This window comes from Meriones unguiculatus, chromosome 7 (assembly GCF_030254825.1).
Source record: "Meriones unguiculatus strain TT.TT164.6M chromosome 7, Bangor_MerUng_6.1, whole genome shotgun sequence".
Lineage (NCBI taxonomy): Eukaryota > Metazoa > Chordata > Mammalia > Rodentia > Muridae > Meriones > Meriones unguiculatus.
In genome coordinates this window covers 72,222,390-72,245,611 of record NC_083355.1, presented here as the reverse complement: position 1 = coordinate 72,245,611, position 23,222 = coordinate 72,222,390, and the positions used below count along the sequence as shown (strand labels likewise).

The 23,222-nt window shown below is 41.0% G+C and overlaps 1 protein-coding gene across 1 annotated transcript in view; it reads right to left on the bottom strand.

Annotated features, from left to right (window-relative positions):
* Fancm (FA complementation group M) overlaps positions 1–23,222 on the bottom strand; it is a 50,018-nt gene that overhangs the window by 9,170 nt on the left and 17,626 nt on the right. The window contains exons 10-19 of the mRNA XM_021657229.2: positions 22,145–22,351; positions 20,328–20,532; positions 17,760–17,911; positions 16,776–16,931; positions 14,086–15,886; positions 6,625–6,710; positions 6,453–6,515; positions 5,033–5,149; positions 3,085–3,241; positions 902–1,008 (exon numbers count right to left, since the gene is read on the bottom strand). Coding sequence (XP_021512904.2) covers positions 902–1,008; positions 3,085–3,241; positions 5,033–5,149; positions 6,453–6,515; positions 6,625–6,710; positions 14,086–15,886; positions 16,776–16,931; positions 17,760–17,911; positions 20,328–20,532; positions 22,145–22,351 — 3,051 coding nt within the window. The remainder of the gene's footprint in view (positions 1–901; positions 1,009–3,084; positions 3,242–5,032; positions 5,150–6,452; positions 6,516–6,624; positions 6,711–14,085; positions 15,887–16,775; positions 16,932–17,759; positions 17,912–20,327; positions 20,533–22,144; positions 22,352–23,222) is intronic.

Here is a 23,222-nt window from a genome sequence, read left to right as displayed (position 1 = left end):
TGGGGAAAAAAAAATAGGAAGGAAGGAAGGAAGGAAGGAAGGAAGGAAGGAAGGAAGGAAGGAAGGAAGGGGGCGGGAGGAAGGGAGGGAGGGAGGAAGGAAGAAAGAGAGAAAGGAAGAAAGACAAAGAAGGAAAGAAAGAAAAAAAGCAACATTTTACTCTCAAGAAATTTATACACAGCCAGAAAAGTACATGAGAAAAACTTGTGGCAAGTGTTACAGAATAAGTACAACACTTAGTATCGAGATGTAAATATAGCTATATTATCAAGCGGAACATGGCAACTTACGGCTAGAGAAAATATGACCTGTATATGACAGTTATCCTAGCCATTCATGGTGCCATGTGCTTGTAATCACAGCCACTTGCAGGACTGAAGCAAAAGGTCTCTAGCTCAAGACCAATGCATATGTACAGGTTACAGCTCAGAGGTACAGCTCTTGCCTAGTATGCGGAGTTACTAGGTATGATCCCCAGTACTGTATTCAGTAAGTAAATAAAGAGCGCATCCAAAATCTAACAGCACGTCAGCACCCAGAGGAGGAAGGGGAATCTTGGGTTACAGATGTCACTGTGGATTCATAGCAAGTTTGGCTACATGGTAAAATCCTATCACAAACGAAGAAGTAAAAGATCTATCTGTAATTTCTAGAAACATTTTTATGAAAAAAGAAAACATTTTCCAATAAGTATGACAGAAGAAAAAAATAACCAGTAGATGATCAAATTCTATTAATTTCCTTTAAACTAATTCTCCTAGTTGAAAAAAAAAATAATCACGGTGAAATTATCCAAGCCAGCTCCTACTTCCTAAGTTTAGAAACAAAATTGAAGCTTTATTCTTAGAACTGTATTTCAAATCACAATCAAGAAATTCTCTATTATCTCTACAGTGTGTACCTGTGAAAAAATGTTCATGTTGTTATGTTTCTCACGGACCATTTTATACTTATTATTCATCAATGGACTGCGTACAGATTTCATGTAAATAGCTCTCATTTCAGAATCTGTGTGAACATAAGCATTAAAAACAAAGTAGCAAAATTAGTTACATGAAAATTTTCATTTAACTTTGACAACTCCAAATTTACATGGCTCAACATTAAGAAAAAGTTTATAGAGAAGATACACACAAACACACACACACACACACACACGTTGTTTGCATGTATAGATCAGCTTGGGCAAATCCATCTCAGCACTCCAGAAACGAGGCAAGAGAATCTCTGCCTATATGACATCTTGGATATGCAGCAAGTTAGAAGCCCATCTGAGCTACATAGTGAAATCCTATTGTAAAACACTAACAAAAAAACCAATGGATCCATCTATAATTTCTAGAATAAAATTTTTAAGAAAAATTAAATTTTAAAAGAAATATGATAAGAGAGAGTCCTAAAAATAATTATTTAAAATGCTGTCAGATGTGAATAGCCACATTATCAAGCGGAACATGGCATTTTACGAATAGAGAATAGGATAGGCCTGGTGGCACACACTTTTTAATCTATCAGGAGGCAGAAGCAGGCAGATCTCTGGAAGTCTGAGGTCAGCTTGATGTACAAAGTGAGTTCTAGTAAACACAGTGAGAGCCTGACTTCAAGAAAAAAATAATTAAAAACACCTCTCAAAATAATAAAGATGCTACTGCTGAAGGTTTTGTCTTTGAAAAATCATTGTCTGGCTGGGTGAAGAAAGCCATTCAACAGTGGATTCACAAAGCCAACTGGGGAAAACACTAACCTTACTACGTTCATCAGATAAGGAAGGTCCGCTTTCCGGAAGCAATGCTGGAAAGTAACCTTTGAGCGTGTACAGTGCATTCAGAGTGGATGAGCCAGAATGGCGACCACTGAAGTGAGAAATGTTCTGACTGGCTCATCAACAGTCTGGCCTTTCAGATATCAGGTCTGTGTCATTTATTCTGTTTCTGCTCTGGTACAACTTAAACTAGCAAAGTTTCCCAGGGACTACGAGTTTAAAGGAAAAAAAAATTGTTTTTGGATAAATTTCTCCTTTCTATATCCTGGATTCATTGTCTCCAGAATAAGGTTCAGTGCCCTCTGAGCTCAGTAATGTTTGTGGCTTTTGCAGATTTCAGTAAAAAAATTCAAAGGCCGTTAGGCAGCAGTGCCCCTGGACTACACAAGGACTAGCTTCGCAGGAGGGAAGCAGGGGCCTGGAAGGAAAGCGGGAAGCACAGATATTCTGGCATTGTCAGGGCAGTATCTTTAAAGCAGGAGGACAGCTAGAGGGCAGCACAAACAGTGTGGCTCTGTAAGGAGTCCTGCCCAGGGGAGACAGAGTGATTCTGGTCAGGAAAGCTTGCAGGGTTCTGGGGGTGGAGGAGCAGAGTGGACAGGTAGACTTCCTGTTGCATCACTGAGAGGATGCAGTGGTTTGAACACAGAAGAGAGACACCTACTCTCTACTCAGGCATAGCAACTTTCAAAGAAAAAAAAAAGGTTTCAAAGCTTTTTAAAAAAAAGTACAGAGAAATTCTTGTCATTTGCTATGGCTCTTAAAAATGGTATCAATAAGTGAAAACCTGTTGTTTTCCCACTTTCTCCTTATCTAGAAATTATGAGTATTTTTTGCCTCATATAAGTTTTTCAGTTTGTCTCATATAAGTTTTTCTATTTGACCAGGCTTGTTCTCTTGATGTTTGAGATTATATATATATATATATATTCTTATTTATTTATTTGTTTGTTTGTTTATTACTTCCATAGGTCAGGCATAGTCCTGAAGTCTTTATATGCTTTTGATTGAACAGAAAGCTGTGGTCCTGCTCTTCACTTTCAGAACAGAGTGTAAGGCAGGCATTAAACACTAGTTAGATGAACTTGATGCTTGAACCACCTAGGGATGTCTGGAGATGCATACTGTAGTTATCAGAAGCTTAGAAACAAATGGGTCTGAAAGCAAATATTTCTGAATTTAAATTAGAGTGAACAAATAAAGGTTTTGTACACTCTGAAATTTAATCTCTACAAAGCCAAGAAGTTTCTCTTAATGAAGATGATAATATTTAAATATGACATTAGACACTCTGAAATTACCAAGTGTGTGACAGCATTTACCATTTACAGCCTGTGAAAGCTGGGTCTGGTCATTTAGGAAGTCGAGTAGTGAGGAATCCTGCTCGTTCTCGGACCCCTCATCCTCATCTGATGAGACGCAGGCTGCATCCTCTTCAGAAACTTCTGCTTCATCATCTAAAAACTTCCAAGCTATCGTCTATGAAGAAACAAGATACACCCCAAGAAAATGAAGATGATTTTACTGTACAACTTTTGTTCTGGAAAGTATAATCTTAGGTTTTTATTTCAAAACTGAAATAGCATATGATTGTACATGTTAAGGGGTAGGTACGCTGTGACACTTCAATGCATGTGGACCATGCATAATGTTGAAATCATGACACGTCTAGCACCTTGTACATTTTCCTTTTTCCTCTCCCCTTCCCCCCGAGACAGGATTTCTCTATGTGGCCTTGGTTGTCCTGCACTCGGCTTTGTAGACCAGGCTGGCCTTGAACTCACAGCGATCCACCTGCCTCTGCCTCCCTGAATGCTGGCATTAGAGGTGTATGCCACTGCACCCCACTTCCTTATACATTCTCAATTGTGTTGAACAACACAATTCACTGTGAGCCAGAGCCACCCCACTACTGTACAGATGCTACTGCTCATGAGGAAGGGGTTTTTTGTCAATGATTTCAAGCACACACGCGCACACACACATACACACACACACACACACACACACACACACAAAAGTAAGATTAACAACTACGACAGAAAAAGACACCTATATAAAATCTCTTGCGATAATTTTAGGTAAAGCAGCCTTCAAGACACTAGTTGGCTTGCTGGATGTTGCCAACAGTCTACAGAGACTCCAAAGGCTAAGCTCTGGCATGGAAACACTGCATGTCAGGAGCACTGACCAGAAAGAAAGGTTTGCTAAGGACTGTTTTCCAAATAGTTAAAATAATGAACAAAGATAGGGGGAAAAGGAGCAGTGAGACAGATCGCCGGGTACACCTGAGCAGGACTGACAACCAGCGATCCATCCCTGAGACCCACACAGTGGAAGGAGAGAAGTGTGTCCTCTGACCTCCCCTCTCTCACGGCGGCATGCAGGCAACAAACCCTGCCACACGCAAAGTAAGTGAAGCAATAAATTATGATTTTCTTATATTTTCATGACTGTGAGTATTTTGCCTGCATGTATGTCTGTGTACCACATGCATGCCTGATGTCTATGGAGGCCAGAGGAGGCATCAGACCCTCTTGAACTTAAGTTACAGATGGTTGCTGGCCACCATGTCAGTGCTGGGAATTGAACCTGGGTCCTTTGTTAAGAGCAGCTCTTAACAACTGAACTGTCTCTCCAGCCGCTGTTTTGTTTGTTTGAAGAAATTGTTTTGTTTTGTTTTCTGAAGAAAAAGTAAATTTCCTAAAAGTCAGGTCTGGCTCAATTTCAATTACTTCACTTAATCATTCAAAATACCGTAGCACTAACAAAATAAAGCCAGAACACAAAGAAAAACAACAACAACAACAAAAATAGTACACTTTGAGACTTTTAATCCTGAAAAAGAAATTTACAATCGATGGGAAAATACTTCTTAAAAATTTGTGTTTTGGGGGGCTAGAGAGATGGCTCAGCCGTTAAGATCACTGTCTGCTTTTCCGGAGGATACAAGTTCACTTCACTTCCCAGAACCTACATGGTAGATCACAACCATCTGTAACTCCAGGTCCAGGGGATCCAATACCCTCTTCTAGCCTACGTGAACTCCAGGCACACATAAGGTGCCTATATACAGGGAAAACACCCATACACTAATGTTTTTTCATTCATTCATTCATTCATTCATTCATTCATTCATCCAATCTATCTATCCATCCATTTATAACATGTATATACAGCATACACAAACATGTGTACACTAATATACATGCATATGTATATGTATATGTAACAAATACATGGACACTAAAAAGAACAACGAAAGATTACCTTTACATGATTTCGTTTCTTTTGGACTTTTCTGTTACTGTTACAATCCTTGAAATCTTTCAATCGTGGACATGGTCTTTGAAAATCTTCACTCTCATCACTAGATGAAAATTCTGGCTATAAAAAGTTAACACAATACTTACATTAAAAAAAAACAAACCTAGGTGGGGTGATGTAATTTACCGTATTTCTCAAGAGCAGATGGTTTTACTTTCATTTTCTAACTATCAACATTCTCAACTGCTCTCACTAGTTAGACCACAAGTGTCAGACAGGGAGCAGCAGTCTTGTTTGCTCAACTTAGTGCTACATCAGATGTATTACACTGTTTTCTTCAGATTTCAAGGGTTTCACAAAGGACCAACTTCATCCAAACGTACAGAAAACCTTTGAAATCAACCAATTAGAACGGCAGTAACAGACTTTAACTAAACACTTCTGCAACCGCTTCTCTTTACACAATAATACGAAGCCAGGAAAAGAAGGGAAAGTTTATTACGTAACTTCGGTTAGTAGGAATGATTTTCACTGAACACAGATAGCATGGCTATCAGCTTTGGCAGAATTTTAACTCACTTTTTATAAGCCACTAGTCATTTTAGGTACAACAGAAAGTCAGAGCAAATTTTTATAGTGACTTTATATACAAGGTTAATATGGTAGGCTGTATTTTTAAATAACTTTGTCCAAATGACTCTAGATTAGACACAAGCTCTGAAAGGTTCACCTGTGGATATTTGCTGCTACAGTAAAACACAAATGAAAGCTAAAGAAACTGTTTTAACCATGAAGCTCCTGGCTTGGAGGAGGCAGGACAGATTCTCCAGTTCAAACCCTCACAGCGCAGAGTGTGACTTCCCGCTTTGGGCCACTGTATTGAGTTGGTCATTCTGTTGACAGCACCTTCCCCTCCCCCACTCTTTGCCAGCTGTGACATACATTCTATACACTCTCAAGAAACTTTCCACAACTCCCAATGTTTAGGCTAAGGGCTGCTTTTTTTCTTATCTCAACTTCAAAACCTGCACCCAAGTGAGCTGCCTTCCTCTTCATTATTTATACTTATTTATTTATTATTTATATTATTATTTATTGTCAGGAAAGTTTATAATGAACACATAGCTCCAGTAGAAGGAGAGATTATAATCACATGAGATACAGCGTCTACTGTTCTGTTAAGCATATACCTGTAAGATCAAATATGCTATTATTTGTTCCTGTGCATGTATTTTTCTTACACTATTTATCCTAAAGGACCCAAGTTTGATTCTCAGCACCCAAGTTGGGTGGCTCACAATCACTGTCACCTCAACTCCAGAGGGCACCTGATGCCCTTTTATTGCCTCACAGACACAGACAAAAACACAAACACCCCCACACACACATACCTAGAAATAAAAATGAGTGTAATTTTACTTACCCTAAGAACCCTGGACTTTTTAACAGCATGAATAGGTGAATCAACTTCACTGTTTTTCTGATCCTAGATAAAACAAACAACTAAGCAGTGTAATTGAAATCTGACAGGAAGTCTGAAAGAGGACAGCATGGCCATGACTTGATTTTATCAGTGTGGTGAATGAATGACTTACCTCAGGGGACTTCAGGACATTTCCTTTTGGTTTTTTAGTTTTTCTCAGGAAAACATCATCTTCACTTTCACTAGTTACATGTTCAACTATAAGTAATTGGAATTGGAAAGTGAATCTGGTCAATAGAGTAAAGTTACTCAACTAGAAATCATTTCATCAATATACTAAAAATTTCCTAAATTTATTTTATTTTTGTAAAAGGTCTTCAGACCAGGCATGGTGGTATACACCTTTAATTCTAGCACGTGAGAGGTTGGGAAGGCAGATCTTGGTGAGTTTAAGACCAGTCTGGTCTACACAGTTAGTTTAAGTTCAACCAGGGCTACATAGTGAGTTCCTGTCTCAATAAAATAAAAAAATAAACAAAAATATCATAGGAAGTTTGACAAGCATTGCTAAAGGAACTTTTAGTCCCAATTTAATTGTTGTCTCAGAGGCCTTACTGCCTCTGTCTGCTAATCTAGGCCTAGTCCTGAAAGCTTCTAACCTGTGTACAATCTAATCTAGGCCTCGAATGTTTTCAGCCTTTGAGATTTACTGCTGAATAAACTCACCCTTTCCAGTTCTTTCTGAACTCTGGCTGGCTGGCTCAAACTCCTCTCCAAGGTGACTAACTGAATCTGGCTTCTCTCATTTCTCACTGAATTGCTCTGCTTGGTTTCAAACTAAATCTAGCAATCTGTTCTAATCTTCTGGCCGCTTTTCATTCTCTGGCTCATTCTGCCTTCACCTGTGTTCTCTCTTAAACCTCTCTCTGTAAAACTCTCTGGTATTAACTGCCTCTAAATTCCATGAACTGAACTGTTACAAACTCAGCTCCACTGTGCTGCCTCTGAACTCACTGACTCAACCAAACTGCCTGAACGAGCACTGACTGGAACGCAGACCTAGAAGGATGGGATCTCTTGCCAGAGCAGCCATGTTCTGAGTTAAAATTCTTCTACACAACATAATCAGCATACAGTTCATAAAACAGTGAGGGGCTGGAAAGATGGCTCAGCGGAGAAGGGAGCTTAGTGCTCGACCTGAAGGCCTGCGTCCAGTTCCCATTACCCCAAGCAGCTCCCAAGGCCCTGGAACTCTGGGCCCCCAAGGACACCCAAACAGATGGCATACATTCACAGGATCATGCACATATATACATATATTTAAAAAATATAAATCTTAAAAATAAAAGAACAGAGGAGAATAAAAGTCATTAGTTAGCTAATAAATACATGTTTAAGAGCCTGGAGAGATGGCTCAGCAGTTAGAGCACTGGCTGCTTTCACAAAGCACAGGGTTCAGCTCCCAGCACCCATTATGTCACTTACAACTGTCTGTGATGCTGCTTCTGGGGAATATAACATCCTCTTCTGACCACCCCCGGAGACACTACATGCATACAGTCCACTTTCATCCGCACAGGCAAAACATTGTATACGTGAAATAAAAATAAATCTTAACAAATAAATAAATAAATCTTGTGCATGCCTGTGAGCCCAGCACTGAGGGAAGCAAAGGCAAGCAGATGTCTGTGAGTTTGAGGACAGCTGGGTCTACAAAGCAAGTCTGTGACAGCCAAGGCTACACAGAGGAAGCCTGTCTCGAAAAAAGAAAAGAAACCAAAACAATGACAAAAAGAAAAAAACTTTAAAAATACATTTTAAAATGAGGCCCAAACTTGAAAAATAAACTATAAAAAGAAAAGGCAAATGTAATTTTATCAGTCCATGTGCATTTGTTTAAATTAAACATTACAGTGCATGGGGCATTTATGTGGTACAGCACACACGTGGAGATCTGAGGACAGCTTGTGGGACTCTGTTCTCTCCTTTCTCCAGGAGGGTGCTTGGGAGAATCTCAGGTCATGACACTTGTCTGGAAGAGCCTTTACTCACCGAGCCATCTCATGGGCCCTGATCAGCCAATGAATTCCAGATTGGAGGTGAAGCAATTAAATCATGAAAATACACGTTACAAATACACTAAAAGTTCTTTTTTTCTTTGTTTTTTTTGTTGTTTGTTTTTTTTTGTTTGTTTGTTTGTTTGTTTTGAGACAGGGTTTTTTTTCTAAAGCCTTGGCTGTCCTGGACTAACTTTGTAGACCAGGCTGGCCTTGAACTCATAGAAATTCTCCAGCCTCTGCCTCCCAGAGTACTGGGATTACAGGTGGGTACTATTATGTCCAAGTCTCATGGACTCCAAAGACCCACCAGGAGACGATTCTGAGGCAAAGGCAGTAGGGTCTTTTAGCTACAAGATCGGGTTCAGGCCCACACCCTTACCACCACCAGCGAGTCTAGAGCCCAGCTTGGCAGTTTTATGATTGATTACATTTTGCAAATATCTGGTGTCTGGAGGAAATTGTTTGCCCAGAGGGCCAAGCTAAACCAATTGTTTTACTTATCCTATTGTAAAGAACACCTGGGAAAATTCCAGGTATTCGCTGATTGGGCGTTGCTAGGGGTGATGGTTAAATATTACTGGGTTTTCTCCAGGCTACTCCTTGGGAAGGGGACTCCACTGTCTTCTTTCTGGCATTGGTGACCTATGGCCTAGGTCATGGGACTGGTGGCTTTTGGGGTTGGGGCAGGGGACAAGCCTGGTTCTTCATGCATCACTGTACCCGGCTGTGTTACTTTTTTGTGTATACATATGAGCACATATACATATGTTTATGCAGAACCAAACAGGCATTGGGGAGCATGGTGGTTTGAACAGGAACGGCTCCCATAGGCCTATAAATGTGAATGCCTGGTCACCAGGGAGTGGTGCTATTTCGAGGGGTGGCCTTGGTGGAGGAAGTGTGCTACTGGGGATGCCCACTGTCTTGTTCTTCCTTCTGCCTGCTGATCTAGATCTAGAACTCTAAGCTACCACCCCAACACTACGCCTGCCTGCATGCCGCCATGCTTCCTGCCGTGACAACAATGGGCAACTGTAAGCCAGCCCCAATTAAATGTTTTCCTTTATAAGAGTTGCAGGTGAGCCGGGCAAGGTGGCTCACGCCTGTAATCTCAGCACTCAGGGAGGGAGAGGCAGGTGGATCACTGTGAGTTTGAGACCAGCCTGGTCTACAGAGCAAGTCCAGGACAGCAAAGGGCTGTTGCACTGAGAAACCCTGTCTCAATGGCCACCCCCCCCCCAAAAAAAAAGGTGTGGTGGTTATGATGTTTCTTTAGAGAACAAAACCTTAACTAACACAATGAGAAACTCACCAGAATGTAACTAAGCTACATGTCTGTGGCAAGAGATACTGATGATGAGCCCTGACGTTGTCTGGGGATCAGTGTAAAGCATGTATGTGCTCAATATGGTGAGGACCTGGCTTCAGTCCTCAGCACTGCACTGCACAGTAGAACAGAAGAGCACAGCACAGCACAGCACAGCACAGCACAGCACAGCAGAACAGAACAGCACAGCACAGAACAGCCTCTATCTAGGAACTTAAATACTTCACATTTTCAGTACTTCTATTTCCGCACTTCCATACAGCTTTGAATGAAGATACATTTTTGTGCACTAATAAAACCTTGCATAAAAGCCATGTGATATCTTTTAAGATACGTTCAGAAATTCTTTTCCCTGGCTGATGACAATTTCCCTTAGAGTGTAGGCCAGACTTAGCTCCTAACAACGACCTGGTGAGGCTGGAAGGTGGTGGGATGGGGTGGAGCTCAGTCGGTGAGCACAAAGGTCCTTGTGCCCCAGATCACTAGGGAAGCCAGCAATGTTAAACAGATAGGGGCCTCTTCTCAGTGGAGGAGATAAAATACCAGCTTTCCGGCCCAGAAGGCTGGAAGAGGACTTTGTTAATGACCTGGTGACCTGTTTGCTATCTGTGCAGGCAGACCCCACCAAAATCCCCAGAGTGATTATCTCAGACTCTTCCCTCAGTAGATCATTACCTGTCCTGAATGGATACATCACATAACTTTATGGACCCCAGGCCTCAATACTGTCAGAGACCATACTAGATTCTAGCCCTTTTAGCTAGAGAACCCACCCTCATGGTCACATGTACTTTGTAAAGAAGTTTCTCTGTAGTTACACCTTAGGCTCTATCATACACCCGGAGTTGGACTGATTCTTGCTTGGAAACCTTTTCCCAGATTGTGCTGTGTTTTAAATATGCTGACAATGAGCCACCTGCCATCAGGCTTCCTCAAGTCTGATCCAGGTTGATGGAGTCGATCTGCACCAGGCTTTAATTCTTTTCTCTTTGCACAGTTCAATTCTCTACCTGACATCTGCAGGAATCTCCTCAAGAGAATATTCCTGTGATATTCTGGCAGTGAAAGGAGGTGGCCTGACAATCTGCCCAAGGCTAAACTGAAGTGTTTTTGGACTCCTTTGTCAGCAGAGGAGATTTCAAGACAGCCTAATCTGACTCTGTTGCATAATAACTATTGATCACTCTTATGCAAGTGGAAAAGAGCATCAGGAAATTTAATGTGGTAGCCAAGGTGTGTGCTGAAAGAGAAGGAGAAACAGAATAAAGGGAGTAGTGCTCTTAGGAAGAGAGCTCACCCAAACAATCCTACAATCTGTGCAAAAAAAAAAAAAAAAAGGCCCAAGAAATCACCTGTTCCCAAAGAACAATGCAAAGCTTGTGCAAATGTGATTCAAGGAAGAGGCCCAGTTGCAACCCAAGCAGGCAGCGGAATGTGGCAGTCAAAGCCTTGTGTCCGGTCTGGTTATGAACTCATAGGTTCAAGCACACTATTGCCTCAGCTACCCGAGTAGGTGGCATCATGGCATCACAGCCTTAACACAACTATTCTGAGATACCAAGCAACTCACTGAACCAAATCCCTAGCCCTGAATCCCCAAGATTGTATCAAGAGGAATGCGGCTCAGAAACCTCACAGGGTCTGCACAGGATGAGATGGAATCAGGAAACAAGGGGAAGAGTCACAGGTGCTGAGTCCTAATGCAGGACCGCCCGAGGTAGGGTATGCATGGGCGAAGGACTCTTGTTCTTCATGGCCAAGACCTCCTGAAGCAGCTGGTGGAAGGAGCTTCTCCACACTCTGATGAGCTTCTAGATGAGCTCATCTCTAAGTGAGATTCTAAAGTACTCAGCTAAGAAGCTGCTGATTTGCTGACCTTCTAAAATTAAGTGAGACACTGAACATTATATATTCCAATTTTTTTTTCCTTCATTATCTTACAGTGAAGCCAGGGTTAAATAAATCATTTAGTTACAGCAATCATTATTTCAGGAAGCTTACTTTTTAACTGCCTCAGTGGAGTTTTAAGGAACTCTTCTCCCCCACCAAACAAATGTACGGTAAACGACGTTAAATCCTCTTTTACTTAGCTCAAGCAAAAAGTACTAGCTACATATTCCCTTATTAGTAATTAATAATTATTAATAATTATTTTATTGATATGCTGTTCATTATACTGTATATAAGTAATAGTTATGTACAAGATAAGGAGAACTTTTAATACAAAACTTTTGATACAAAACTAGAAAAATGACTGCATCTTATAATAAAGATGTTATTACATAGAAATTGAAGGCTCAGAGGGACCATATAACTCAGCGGTTCTCAACTTTCCTAATGCTGCAAACCTTTAATAGTTCCCCATGTTGTAGTGACCCCCAATCCTAAAATTATTTTTGCTGCTATTTCATAGCTGTAACTTTGCTACAGTTATGAACTGTAAGGTAAATATCTGTGTTTTCTGATGGTCTTATGCGACCCCTGTGAAAGGGCCATTCAACACCCAAAGGACTCGTGACCCAGAGAACCACTGGTAAATTGAATGAGGGGACATGTCAGAGCATTCCCAAGCTATGTTTTAAAAAGTAAGTGATATTTCACTGGCATGGTGGTGTACCCCTGCAACCTCAGCATTTGAGTTGACACACACACACACACACACACAGGAGGAACTCAAATTTAAGGTTAACCTGAGCAACCTAACCTAGTGAGACGCTGTTCTTGAAACAAAACAAGAAAATCAATTTCTAGAATTTACTTTGTACTTACTTCAAAGATACTCATACCCTGAATAACATAAAAAACAAGATTTACAGGGGCTGAGGAGATGGCTCAGCATTTAAGAGCACTGACTGTTCTTCTAAATGATACGGGTTCAATTCCCACCACCTACCTGGCAGCTTACAACTGTGTGTAACTCCAAGATCTGATACCCTCACACAGACATAATATATGTGCACTAAATACCAATGCACATAAAATAATTTAAAAAGGTTTAGAGGAAACTCATTTCACCTTAGACCTTCTCCAGTTTTTGTACTTATGGGGATGAAAACCATAAACAACCCCATGAAACAGTCTGTCAGTAAATCAGGAGTTGAAATTCCTATCAGGACTAAACAGACACTAAAATCACAGGCTCTCAGCAGCTATGCGGCCCAGGCTGGTAACCTTAGAACTCTCCCACCTCCGTCTCCTCAATGCTGGGTGGTTGAGCGCACGCCACCACACCCGGCTTAAGTCATGTCGTTTTGTTCTGTTTTGATTTTTTGTTTGGTTGTTTTTTGGTTTTTTTGTTTTTTTGTTTTTTTTTGAGACAAGGTTTCTGTGTTAGCCCTGGCTGTCCTGGACTAGCTTTGTACATCAGACTGCCCTTGCACTCACAGAAATTCACCTGCCTCTGCCTCCCAAATGCTGGGATTAGAGCGTGTGGCACCATTGCCCAGCTTTGTTTTGTTTTGTTTTTGAGAGAGGGTCTCACTGTATAACCATGGCTGAGCAATAAGCTATTATGTAGATTGGGCCATCTACAAACTCAAGATCCATCTGCCTTTGCCTCCAGAGAGCTACAAGGAAAGGTGTGCACCACCAGACCTGGCACAAGATTAAGTTATTTAATCCCTAGTGTTTACCTTCGTATTTCTAGTGCTTCTGTAACTGTAACATAATACCATAAATTTCCAGAAATTTCTCTTGGTCTTGATATTAGTCTTCTAACTATTATGTTATATAAACGCTTCAAAGTCTCCGCCAAGAGCTTATGGTTTTCTTCTTTTCCTTTATTATTTTTAACACCCCAATTCTTTATTATTTTCAACATCTAAATTATATCTATTCCTGAGGAACCAAAATGAAAGCCAATACTTTCCAATGTAGTCTAACTCAACAAGTTTTCACTGCCTTCTAGACTTTTTAAACAGCCACTATCTTATTACTCATTTGGTAGTTATTGCTACATTTTACACGCATCTTTGAAATGTCTTACATGTAACTGTTTGTGCTTCACAAACAAGTAATTGGGCCAAATTGTGCACTTCTTTGTGTACTGGACAGGTAATAGCATAAAACATTCCTGTGGTGTGCACATTCAAATCTCCCAACTGTGAACATCAAGTTAAGGAAGTATACATTTATAATTATCTAATTTGATATGTATACCATGAAAAGTTAGGTCTGGAATAGTACAGACTTATTTCTGGAACATGTTTTCCAGAAAGCCATACCTTTCACAGAGACGGGCTCTTACCTGGAGTGCGTTGAGGGGACTGCCGCAGAAAGATCTGATCACTGCTTTTGGTCTCTTCTAAATCGTCAAATCTTGGATTCAGTGTCACTTTGAAACCCTGCACGTGTGCTTTTTCCTTGGTGGAATCTGGTGTCTTAAGCATGTCTGCCCGTGTCTTAGAATGTGGGTTCAACATGTTTGATTTGGAAAGCGGCGTACTCATAACTCTGTCCTTCACGGGCAAGCACGGGGCAAGGCGGTAAGACGTAGGCTCCTTATTCTCTGCGGAACGGGAAGACTGCGCTTCTCCAGTTGGGCTTGGTGATCTGGCTGCACCGGGGGCGTCTGAAGCATCAGAGGCATCCTTAACCTGGGGGCCTGAGTGCCTTCCGGGCAGACCAGCTGCTCCCCGTGTGCTACTCCTCTCGTCCTCAGAATCTGAACTACAAAACCCCAAGTCGAAGGTAACAGAAAATAAATCCCCAGAGCAGTCGAAAGTGTGTCCTTCGCTGTTTAGCTCTTCATGCTTATCGCTCAAGCCTTCGTGAGACTGCCAACTCTTGGCATCACAGGTGATTTGATGTTCAGGTTCAGAATCACCATCTGACAAAAGTTCATCAGAAATGATGAAGTGAGACACTGGAGGCAGTTCAGTTGTGAGAGTCTTCTCTGACACACTGAGGGGCTGACTATTACTGTTCAAGAGAGGAGGGCCCCCACCATTTAACTCCTCAATACCATCTTCAAATAACAGTAAACTCTCATCCTCATCAGAGAACAGTACTGGAGGGTCACTGTCATCATGGCTATTTTTGCCAACTAAATTATTTTCATGGTTTACTTGTATTTGACCATAGCTTTCAGATGCTAAATTTTTATTTTTAGTATTATTATGGGCCTTATTATCAGACTCAAAGAAAGGGGGCTGATCAGAAATCTCTTCATCAGTTGTACCAAAGAGACAATAGTTTTCAGAAGGCCGACCAGTATGTTTAGCTGAATTCAATTCTAAATTTTGTGGAGAATTCACAGACGAGTGTGACATCAGCGAAGCGGGTTTATGACTGTCTTCTTGCTCTGAGTAGGGTGAGCAGGTCGCATGGTCAAGTTCAAAACCCTGAGTAACTTCATACTCCAAGTCTGAGAGTTCGCTGAGAGATGGGGGAGAATGGGACAAAAATCTCTCCACATTAGCTAGTACCTCTCCTGTCATGGGACGACAATTATAAATCTCTTCAGCCGCTCCATCTGTGTACAGGTCTTCTTCCAATGGAAGAAATAAATTTGGTAAAATGGATTTCTCATCGCTGAAACTACTATAACCAGAATCTAATGAGTATCTGGCAAGTGATTTATTCGTAACCTGACAATGAGTTAGTACTGCTGCTGCAGGGCCATCATCTTCAGTACCCATGACGGTGATTCCATCTACGCCCGCCTCCAACCTCCTTTCACCCTTGGGTGGGGCGAGCCCAGAGGCTGCTTCTGCAGGGCAGTCTCTGTCAGTGTCTAAAGATTCGACACCATCGTCGTTTTGCTCACTAGTCTGGTCTTTTCCCATTGCTCCAGAAGCTTCTTCCCTTGGAGAAGTAATTTCAGTGCATTCTGAATCCGTCTGTTTAGCAATCTCAGCACACCCTTCACCAGACTCCAGTACCGAGGAGGAACTTCCTTCACTGATACTCTGTCTAAATGAAGATTTCTCGTGAGTGATCCTGGTGCCACTGACTGGATTATTATATCCATCCCTTGGAGTATATGTTGGGATGACGTCCTGCATTTGTAGAAAAGGTTTAATTTTCAATTCATAGCTGCATTCATCCTACAAAACAAGAGACAGGAGAAAGTCACCGAAAAGCAAAATAAGCCAAGTCTAAGAGATGAATTGCACTCCATAATGTTTTTCTAAAAAACTGTATCATTTAAATGATTTTGTTTTAAATCCCCCAAATTTTAACAAATCAAGAGAAAAAATCTAAATACTATCACTATGAAATCATTGGTTAATATTTTACTCTTAGTCCTCAAGACAACCATGATGGCTATTCCTACAAAGAAAAACTTAACCTAACATTTTGTTTGTTTGTCTGTTTTGCTTTTTGAGACATGGTCTTGCCTCATAGCTCAAGCTGGCTTCAAACACATCCTCTTAATTCTGTCAATGGGGTGCTGGGGTTACCTATCCAAAACACTTTGAGGCCCCAAAAAACAACAGAAGCTTTGGATAGAGTTTTACTTTTAAGCATAATTCTTAATCAAAACCCTATATAAAAAGCATAGCAGCGCACTCCTATAATTCCACCACTAGGAAAGTAAAGGGAAGAGGTTTAGAAATTCCAGGTCATCCTTGGCTACATATGGGAGCCAAAGCAGCCTGGAGTACATGAAACCCCCCTCCCCCCAAAAAAAAATAAACAAAACAAAAAGAGCAGGAGGAGGAGGAGGAAGAAGAAATGTGGAAATGTTAATTCTAGTTCCATCACCACACTAGCAAGAGAGAAACACAGCCACGTGGCCAGTGGTAGCAGCACACTCCTGTATCCCAGCACTCAGAAGGCTGAAGCAGTTATTCTGGACCTGAAGCTACACAGCAGGACCCTGTCTGCAACAAATGACAGAGAGAGAAGAAGAGAGAGAGGGAGAAACAGGGAGGGAGAGTGGAATGGAGAAGAGAACTGAGGAAAGGGTGGGAGGGCCGTGGGAAATGCTACCTCTTCGTGCTTCATTCCTTCTATCATTTGCATAATGCTTATAAAATGGCGGCACCGGTCTGAGTGGTCCACTTGGTAGGTGGAAAGTGGGTGATCTTGCCACAAACTCCATTCAGAGAGAGAGAGCTGATGAATCCCAGTAGCTGCTTCTTGAGTCTTAATTTAGAATTTAAGAAATAACAAGACATGAGCTTTCACAACCCCATTTTAAAGACATGGTCAGTTTCAAATAACAAACCTAACATAAACCACTTAAATTCACATTGGCACCCTAAATTAAAATTCTCAAGGGACAAAAAAAGAAAATAATTTTGTAAAGTATAAATTTCCTCTTTTAAATACACTTAAAATTAACTGTCTCTTCAGTTATGATTTGACCATATTCCTGTTTCTATAAAACATGCTAAGAGCAAACATCTGAGAAAATATGCCTGGTCTTAAAATCACTACTTTGCTGTATATAGACCCCACAGGAAAATGGAGTGGCACCCATAACATCCCTTGACTGCAACTCTGCATGTCCACGGCCTTTCCTTATTCTGCCTGCTGGGGACGGAAACACATCCCCCTAGCCAGATTAAGAAGCCATCCCTGAGCTTCTTCCTCCGGCTGTCTCAGGGGACGGGCCACCTGGCTCAGTTCTCTCCATCATAGCTATGGCATCCGATTAAAGTCTTGACTAAAGTTTCAATAGGTTAAACAAATAAGGACAATACCACATGCCAGCAAAACACTAAGGATCTAAAGCACAGTAGGGAAATAGCCAAACACCCCGTACCACCCTGCAGGGCGAAGATAACCATGTACCATGTAGAAATCAAACTGCAGGCTACAGGAAAAGCAGCTAATGGAAGCAAACGAGAGAAGGAGTAGTTCTTAGAGGTTTGGCTTTGGTGATTTATTTTCAGAGTGATCCCTACTTTAAGTGAACTGACGTTCCAGTCACAGGCACTTCACTGCTGCCAAACCCAATGGGCAACTCACCGCTGCACCCTCCTGTAAAGACAGGAAGCGAGACTGAGGCAACACCACTCCTTTAACGGTGTCACTGTCTCCTAACCTATAGAGTCTGTTCCATAGGTTAAATTCCTCTTCTGATAGGAGTCCATCTTTATTTGAATTTCTAGCCTTCATTCCTGCAAGTTGAAACAATAGTTGAAAAGAGGCTTAACGTAATCCACAAGACAAACAAAATACACAGTACTAACTGAACTCCACCTGTGTGCATCTATTTCCTTCTGGCTAAGCCAGGACCCCCTTCCTGAGAACTAGAGTCGGTCACAGAAACACTACTATACATTGCTTCTCCGTCACACGACTGCCTGAGCTTCTCTCACTTCTTTGAAAGGGTCTTTTCCTTCTAAGAGCTAACCTTAGCAATGGTTTCATTAGCGGACTAGAGCGAGGTGTCTGGCTTCTTTTGGACATTCACGTAAAACGAGTGTCAGCACAGCAGCACTAAAACATTATGTGACGTGACACTTCAGGAGAGGGAGAGTAACATTAAGGACTCAAAGCTTAAGTTTTAAGTCAGGGACAGATTGGAGGAGAAAATGGCAAGGGAGACAAAGAGTGTGAAGCAGATCTCTGGCCTGACTCGGGCAGAAAAAAATTCAAAGGTTACCCCAAAAAGGGAACTTGGAAACCAGTGTGCACTATTCCTAGAACAATGACTTTTCTGAAAATGTTTTCCCATCTCTAAAATTTAAGAGCTTGAGCTAAATGACCCTAGGGGCTCTCTGTCTTACTTCAATTTTTAAAGATATTTTATTTCTTTTTATTTTATGTGTATGCATGTTTCTGCCTACATGTATGTCTGTGAAACACATGTGTGTAGTTCCCAAAGAGTCCAAAAGAGGACACCAGATCCCCTAGGACAGGGAGTTCCAGGTACCCTGGAAGAGCAGCTCTCTGCCACTGAGCCATGTCTCCTGTCTCTCTCTCCAACTTTTTAAATAGGAGGGATGCCAATGTTTCAGTTACTCAAAAGGACTTGAGGCCTCTACACCTTGATGAATTACATACTAGCGTACCTATATGACGATTTAAGAAAAATAGTGTAGAACACAGTCATGTAATTTTGGGAAGGTGAATCACAGACAGTGGAAAAATCAGAACGGAAGGGGGGAAGTTTGAAAACATACACTAGTAAATAGATCAACTTTGTTTTGTTTTGCTTTGAAGACAGTCTCAAAACTGACCTGGGACTCTCCAGGTAGTCAGGCTGGCTTCTAAACGTAACACATTAGTATAAATGGCTGTGAATGAGCAGGGAATGATGACAGGCTGTGTGGCCAATGGTGGCACAGTCCTGTATGAAGGCGGGTTACCATTAGTCCTGGGACACCCATGGAGAGAGCCATGCCTACATGCTGTGTATGCAGGGAGGCACTTCCTTTTCCCTTTGTTATGGAGCAGACTGTGTAGAATGCACACAGCAATCTAACTTGGTGCTTATCTCATCTGTGGGTTATTTTGTTGTTGTTGTTTTGTTTTTACACTTTATGGAGAGGACTGTTCTGGCTTGGTAAAATAGTTCCAGAAAGCTACTAGGTAGGCAGCTTTCCATACCACCAGTGTTTTCCCCTTTTCACATCAATAATTTCTTATCTTTCTTAAGAGAATGCTCAAAGCATCTTAAGACATGCACTGAGTTTTTCAAAGATTACTGTATCAAGATAGGGTGTGTACTAGGCAGTGATGGTGCATGCCTTTAATCCCAGAGGCAGGTGGAGCTCCGAGTGTGAGGCCAGCCTGGTCGACAGACAAAGCCCAGGACAGCCAGGGCTACACACAGAGTCCAGGACAGCCTGGTCTACAGACAGAGTTCCAGAACAGCTACGGCTGCACAGAGAAACTCTGTCTTGAAAAACCAAAATACTAACGAGCTATCAAACTAAGTAAATAATTAACAACAACAATAATAATAATATTCAATAATAATAATAATAATAATAATATTCTGTTCCTTTCAGGTGGAGCCAACATCTTCCAGTAATTCTCCAAAATGACAAAACAATAAGAAAGGGGAGAGGCACTGATGAATGTTCTCCAAGTCTTTTAGAAACACAGTACTTCTTTGGCCACATGTGAATCTACAAGAGTGATACTGCAGATATTCGGGGACCAGGTACTATTCAAAATGAGCTCATCTTCAGTGGCCCTCAGCATGCTCCTGGCTCTGCTGTAAACAAATGCCATGCGAAGGGCAAGATTCCTGCTAGGAGAGCTAATGTGCACAGTGAGCACGGTAAGGATGGTAGCAGTCAAGACAGCTTCCTGAAACGGATGAAGAAAAAAGACAGGAAAGAAACAAGAGCCAAAGAGAAAGCACCTGGGGCCATCTGAGGCTCAAGCCTGTTCTATCCAGAGAAGCACTTTGTGAAAATGCACAGAAAGGAGCCTGTGCTGCTGGATCCCACACCCCAGGAACTCCTGGCTTAGATCTACAAATGGCAATGAGAGTCCTATACTGTGAAACAAAAACAGGGCACACTATACACACAGGGAGAGGGGCATGAGAAATGTGCCAAGAGTAAAAGTCTTTTTTACCACCCCTTGAGGAAAACAACTTCTGCTGTATATTCCGGGACTTCTCGCTTTCATAGACGCCATGTGTGATGAACATCTTGTGTAATTTGGGATTGATTTCATCAGGAATCATTCGTGGACTTCCTTGGTAAAAACGAAGCACCTGTCTGTTGCCTGAAATTGCTTTATAAATATTTCTTTTGTTTGACTGACTCTGATTATATGTCTGCAAAACAAACACAAAATACAAATGTTTGATTCTTTGTGTGACAATCATTCAGCTATAATAAGCAACTAGTATGTTTGAGATTGTCTTAAACATAAAAATTAAACTTTGATTTACTTAAGTACTAGGAAATAGAATTCCTATAGACTTGAATGTGAAAACAGATCAGTAAACTGCTATATTCTTGAGGAAAATCAATAAAAAGGAAAAATACATACATATATGTGAGAATTTCATAGAACTATTTATTTGGCTTACTGCTTTTGATACGGATGACACTTGTACCCAAGTATAAGGTTATATTTAATGTAAGAGAGAAGATTTACAGGAAAGGAAATGAAGCCTTTATTTCAGTTTGCTCATCTGTCTACATTTCTACTTTCTTCACTGTCTCCAACAATAAAATCATTACTTTGCTCACAGACATGGACCAGATTAAACAGCTAATATAGAGTACTTGGAACACTACAGAACAACACAAAAAATGCTCATTAAATATGAGCATTTTTACTATTTTACACATAAGAAAATACAAATATAAATAAAGATGTTGAAGTGCCCTGGCTAGGTAATAAAATCAGGATGTAGACTCATAATTTGACATGCCAACATTATATTTATTAAGATCATTTTATGGGTAACACACAAATCATAATCACGTGATTATTACTGGTCTTAGTATTAATGGTCTTACTGAACGGAGTTCATTTTTCAGGCTGAACTGAAGGGTGAATAAAACATTTCAAATCACTTTCTAAAAACTATCACAATCTTTGATGATGACAGAATCTGTGCTTTGAAACTGTGCGTTAGCTCACTGAACTGGTCCCAATGTGTTATAAGATTGATATTTTATTATAATAAAGTATGATGTCATATATAGAAAGTTCTGCTACCCACGACTGTAGAGCATATTAGCATAGTTCAAGTTCTTACCGAATGGATGAGCCACCAGCAAACTCAATGAAGAACTGGAAAATCGACAGAGTAGGTTCTACATACCATGTGTTATCTCTGGTGCATGCTATTTTGCTTCTCGCTTATTTATTTAGCTGATTATATAAGGTGCAAAAAATACTGTTTTCTATATATAAAAGAAAACAGTCTAAGCAATCAATGTCTTGGAAGTACAGGGAGGTGCTGTATGTACAGCTCAGTTGGTGGAGTGCTCGTCTAGCGTACAGCAACGAGGCATGATATGAACCGTGGCGGCACTGTGGCACACATACAGTCACAGCACTTAAGAAACGAAGCTGCCAGGAAGACCAGCAGTTCTAGGGCATCCTAAGCTCTAAAGTGAGTCCAAAGCCAGCCTACGAGAAGCTGTCATTAAAAAGAAGTACAGGGAAATGGTAAAGTGAATATGTATTAGTTGTTATACAGTACCTGTCTTTGAGATGTACTGAAGTACCAAAATGTGGTTCTTTAATGAGTAAAAAATCAGGAAAGTGAATTCTGCCAAAAACTCTTTCTTATAATCAGACAAATTAAGAATCTAATAAAAATGGAAGGAAAAAAAAAGCATGCTTGGATTTTGAATGCTAAGATTGGCAACTGTCTTTGGGTTGTTTCTCAGAGTAAAATGTCAGTTAGGCTCACACAATCTACTTACACGCTCTTCCCGTCCCTGAGCCAGGATAACGACAATCCTGCCTTGCCGTCTGCGGCCAGTCCTACCCATGCGCTGTATGAGGCGAATCGGGCTCTTCTGGGCATCGAAGCATATTATAAGATCGACTTCCCCTATGTCCAAGCCTTCTTCTCCAACACAGGTGGAAACCAGCGTGTTATAGCCACCGTCACGGAACTGTCTTACCACCTCAAACACAAACAACTCAAAAGTCACTTCAAAAAAATATCACAGAGTTACAGACTTCGCATATTCTCCCATTCATCTTGAAAAGGTAAGAATCAATTTATAAAGCATTAAGGACAAAATAAGCCAAAACAATACTGATAAAATGGAAAGAACAATCCTAACTCCGTTGTTTTAATAACGACTATGATGCCAAGTCAATTTGTTAATAACTTTGTGTTTCTCAATCTATGAGGAAGCGCAGGTTTTACTCTAAGCATCACAGAAAGGAGAAGAGGGAAGGTGAAAAGCCTGTGGCCAACCATTCCTATGCATCATATCCTGAAACTAAGCATATGGTTAGGTGCATCTACACCAAGGGTGTTTAGTCCCAGGGTGGTGGTTCTCACCTTCAACCCCAGCATCCGGAGGCAGATAGGAGTTGCAGGCCTCCTAGGGCTACAAAGTGAGACCATGTCTCTACGTACATAAGGAAATCAGAAAGAATGCCTCAGGCATGAAATATGACTCAGCACATAAGGACCCTTGCCACTCTGCTACACAACCTGTGTATGAGCTCTGGGATGGTAGGAGCTGACTTCCTCAGCCTGTCCTACAATTTCTACACACATACACACACACACACACACACACACACAATTAAAAATAGGAGTTTTGTAAAACTTTAATACAATATTTTATTACTCCTAGAACTCTGCCAACCCAAGAGCAAACATGAGATAGAAGAACAGATCATCCACCTTTAGCCAAGGATAATAAAATATCATAAATCCTCATGCTTGGGAGGTAGAGACAGGAGCATCAGCAGTTCTAGGCTCCACTATATAACTCCTATCTCAAAATATAATTAAATGAGTGAATGAATAAATAAATG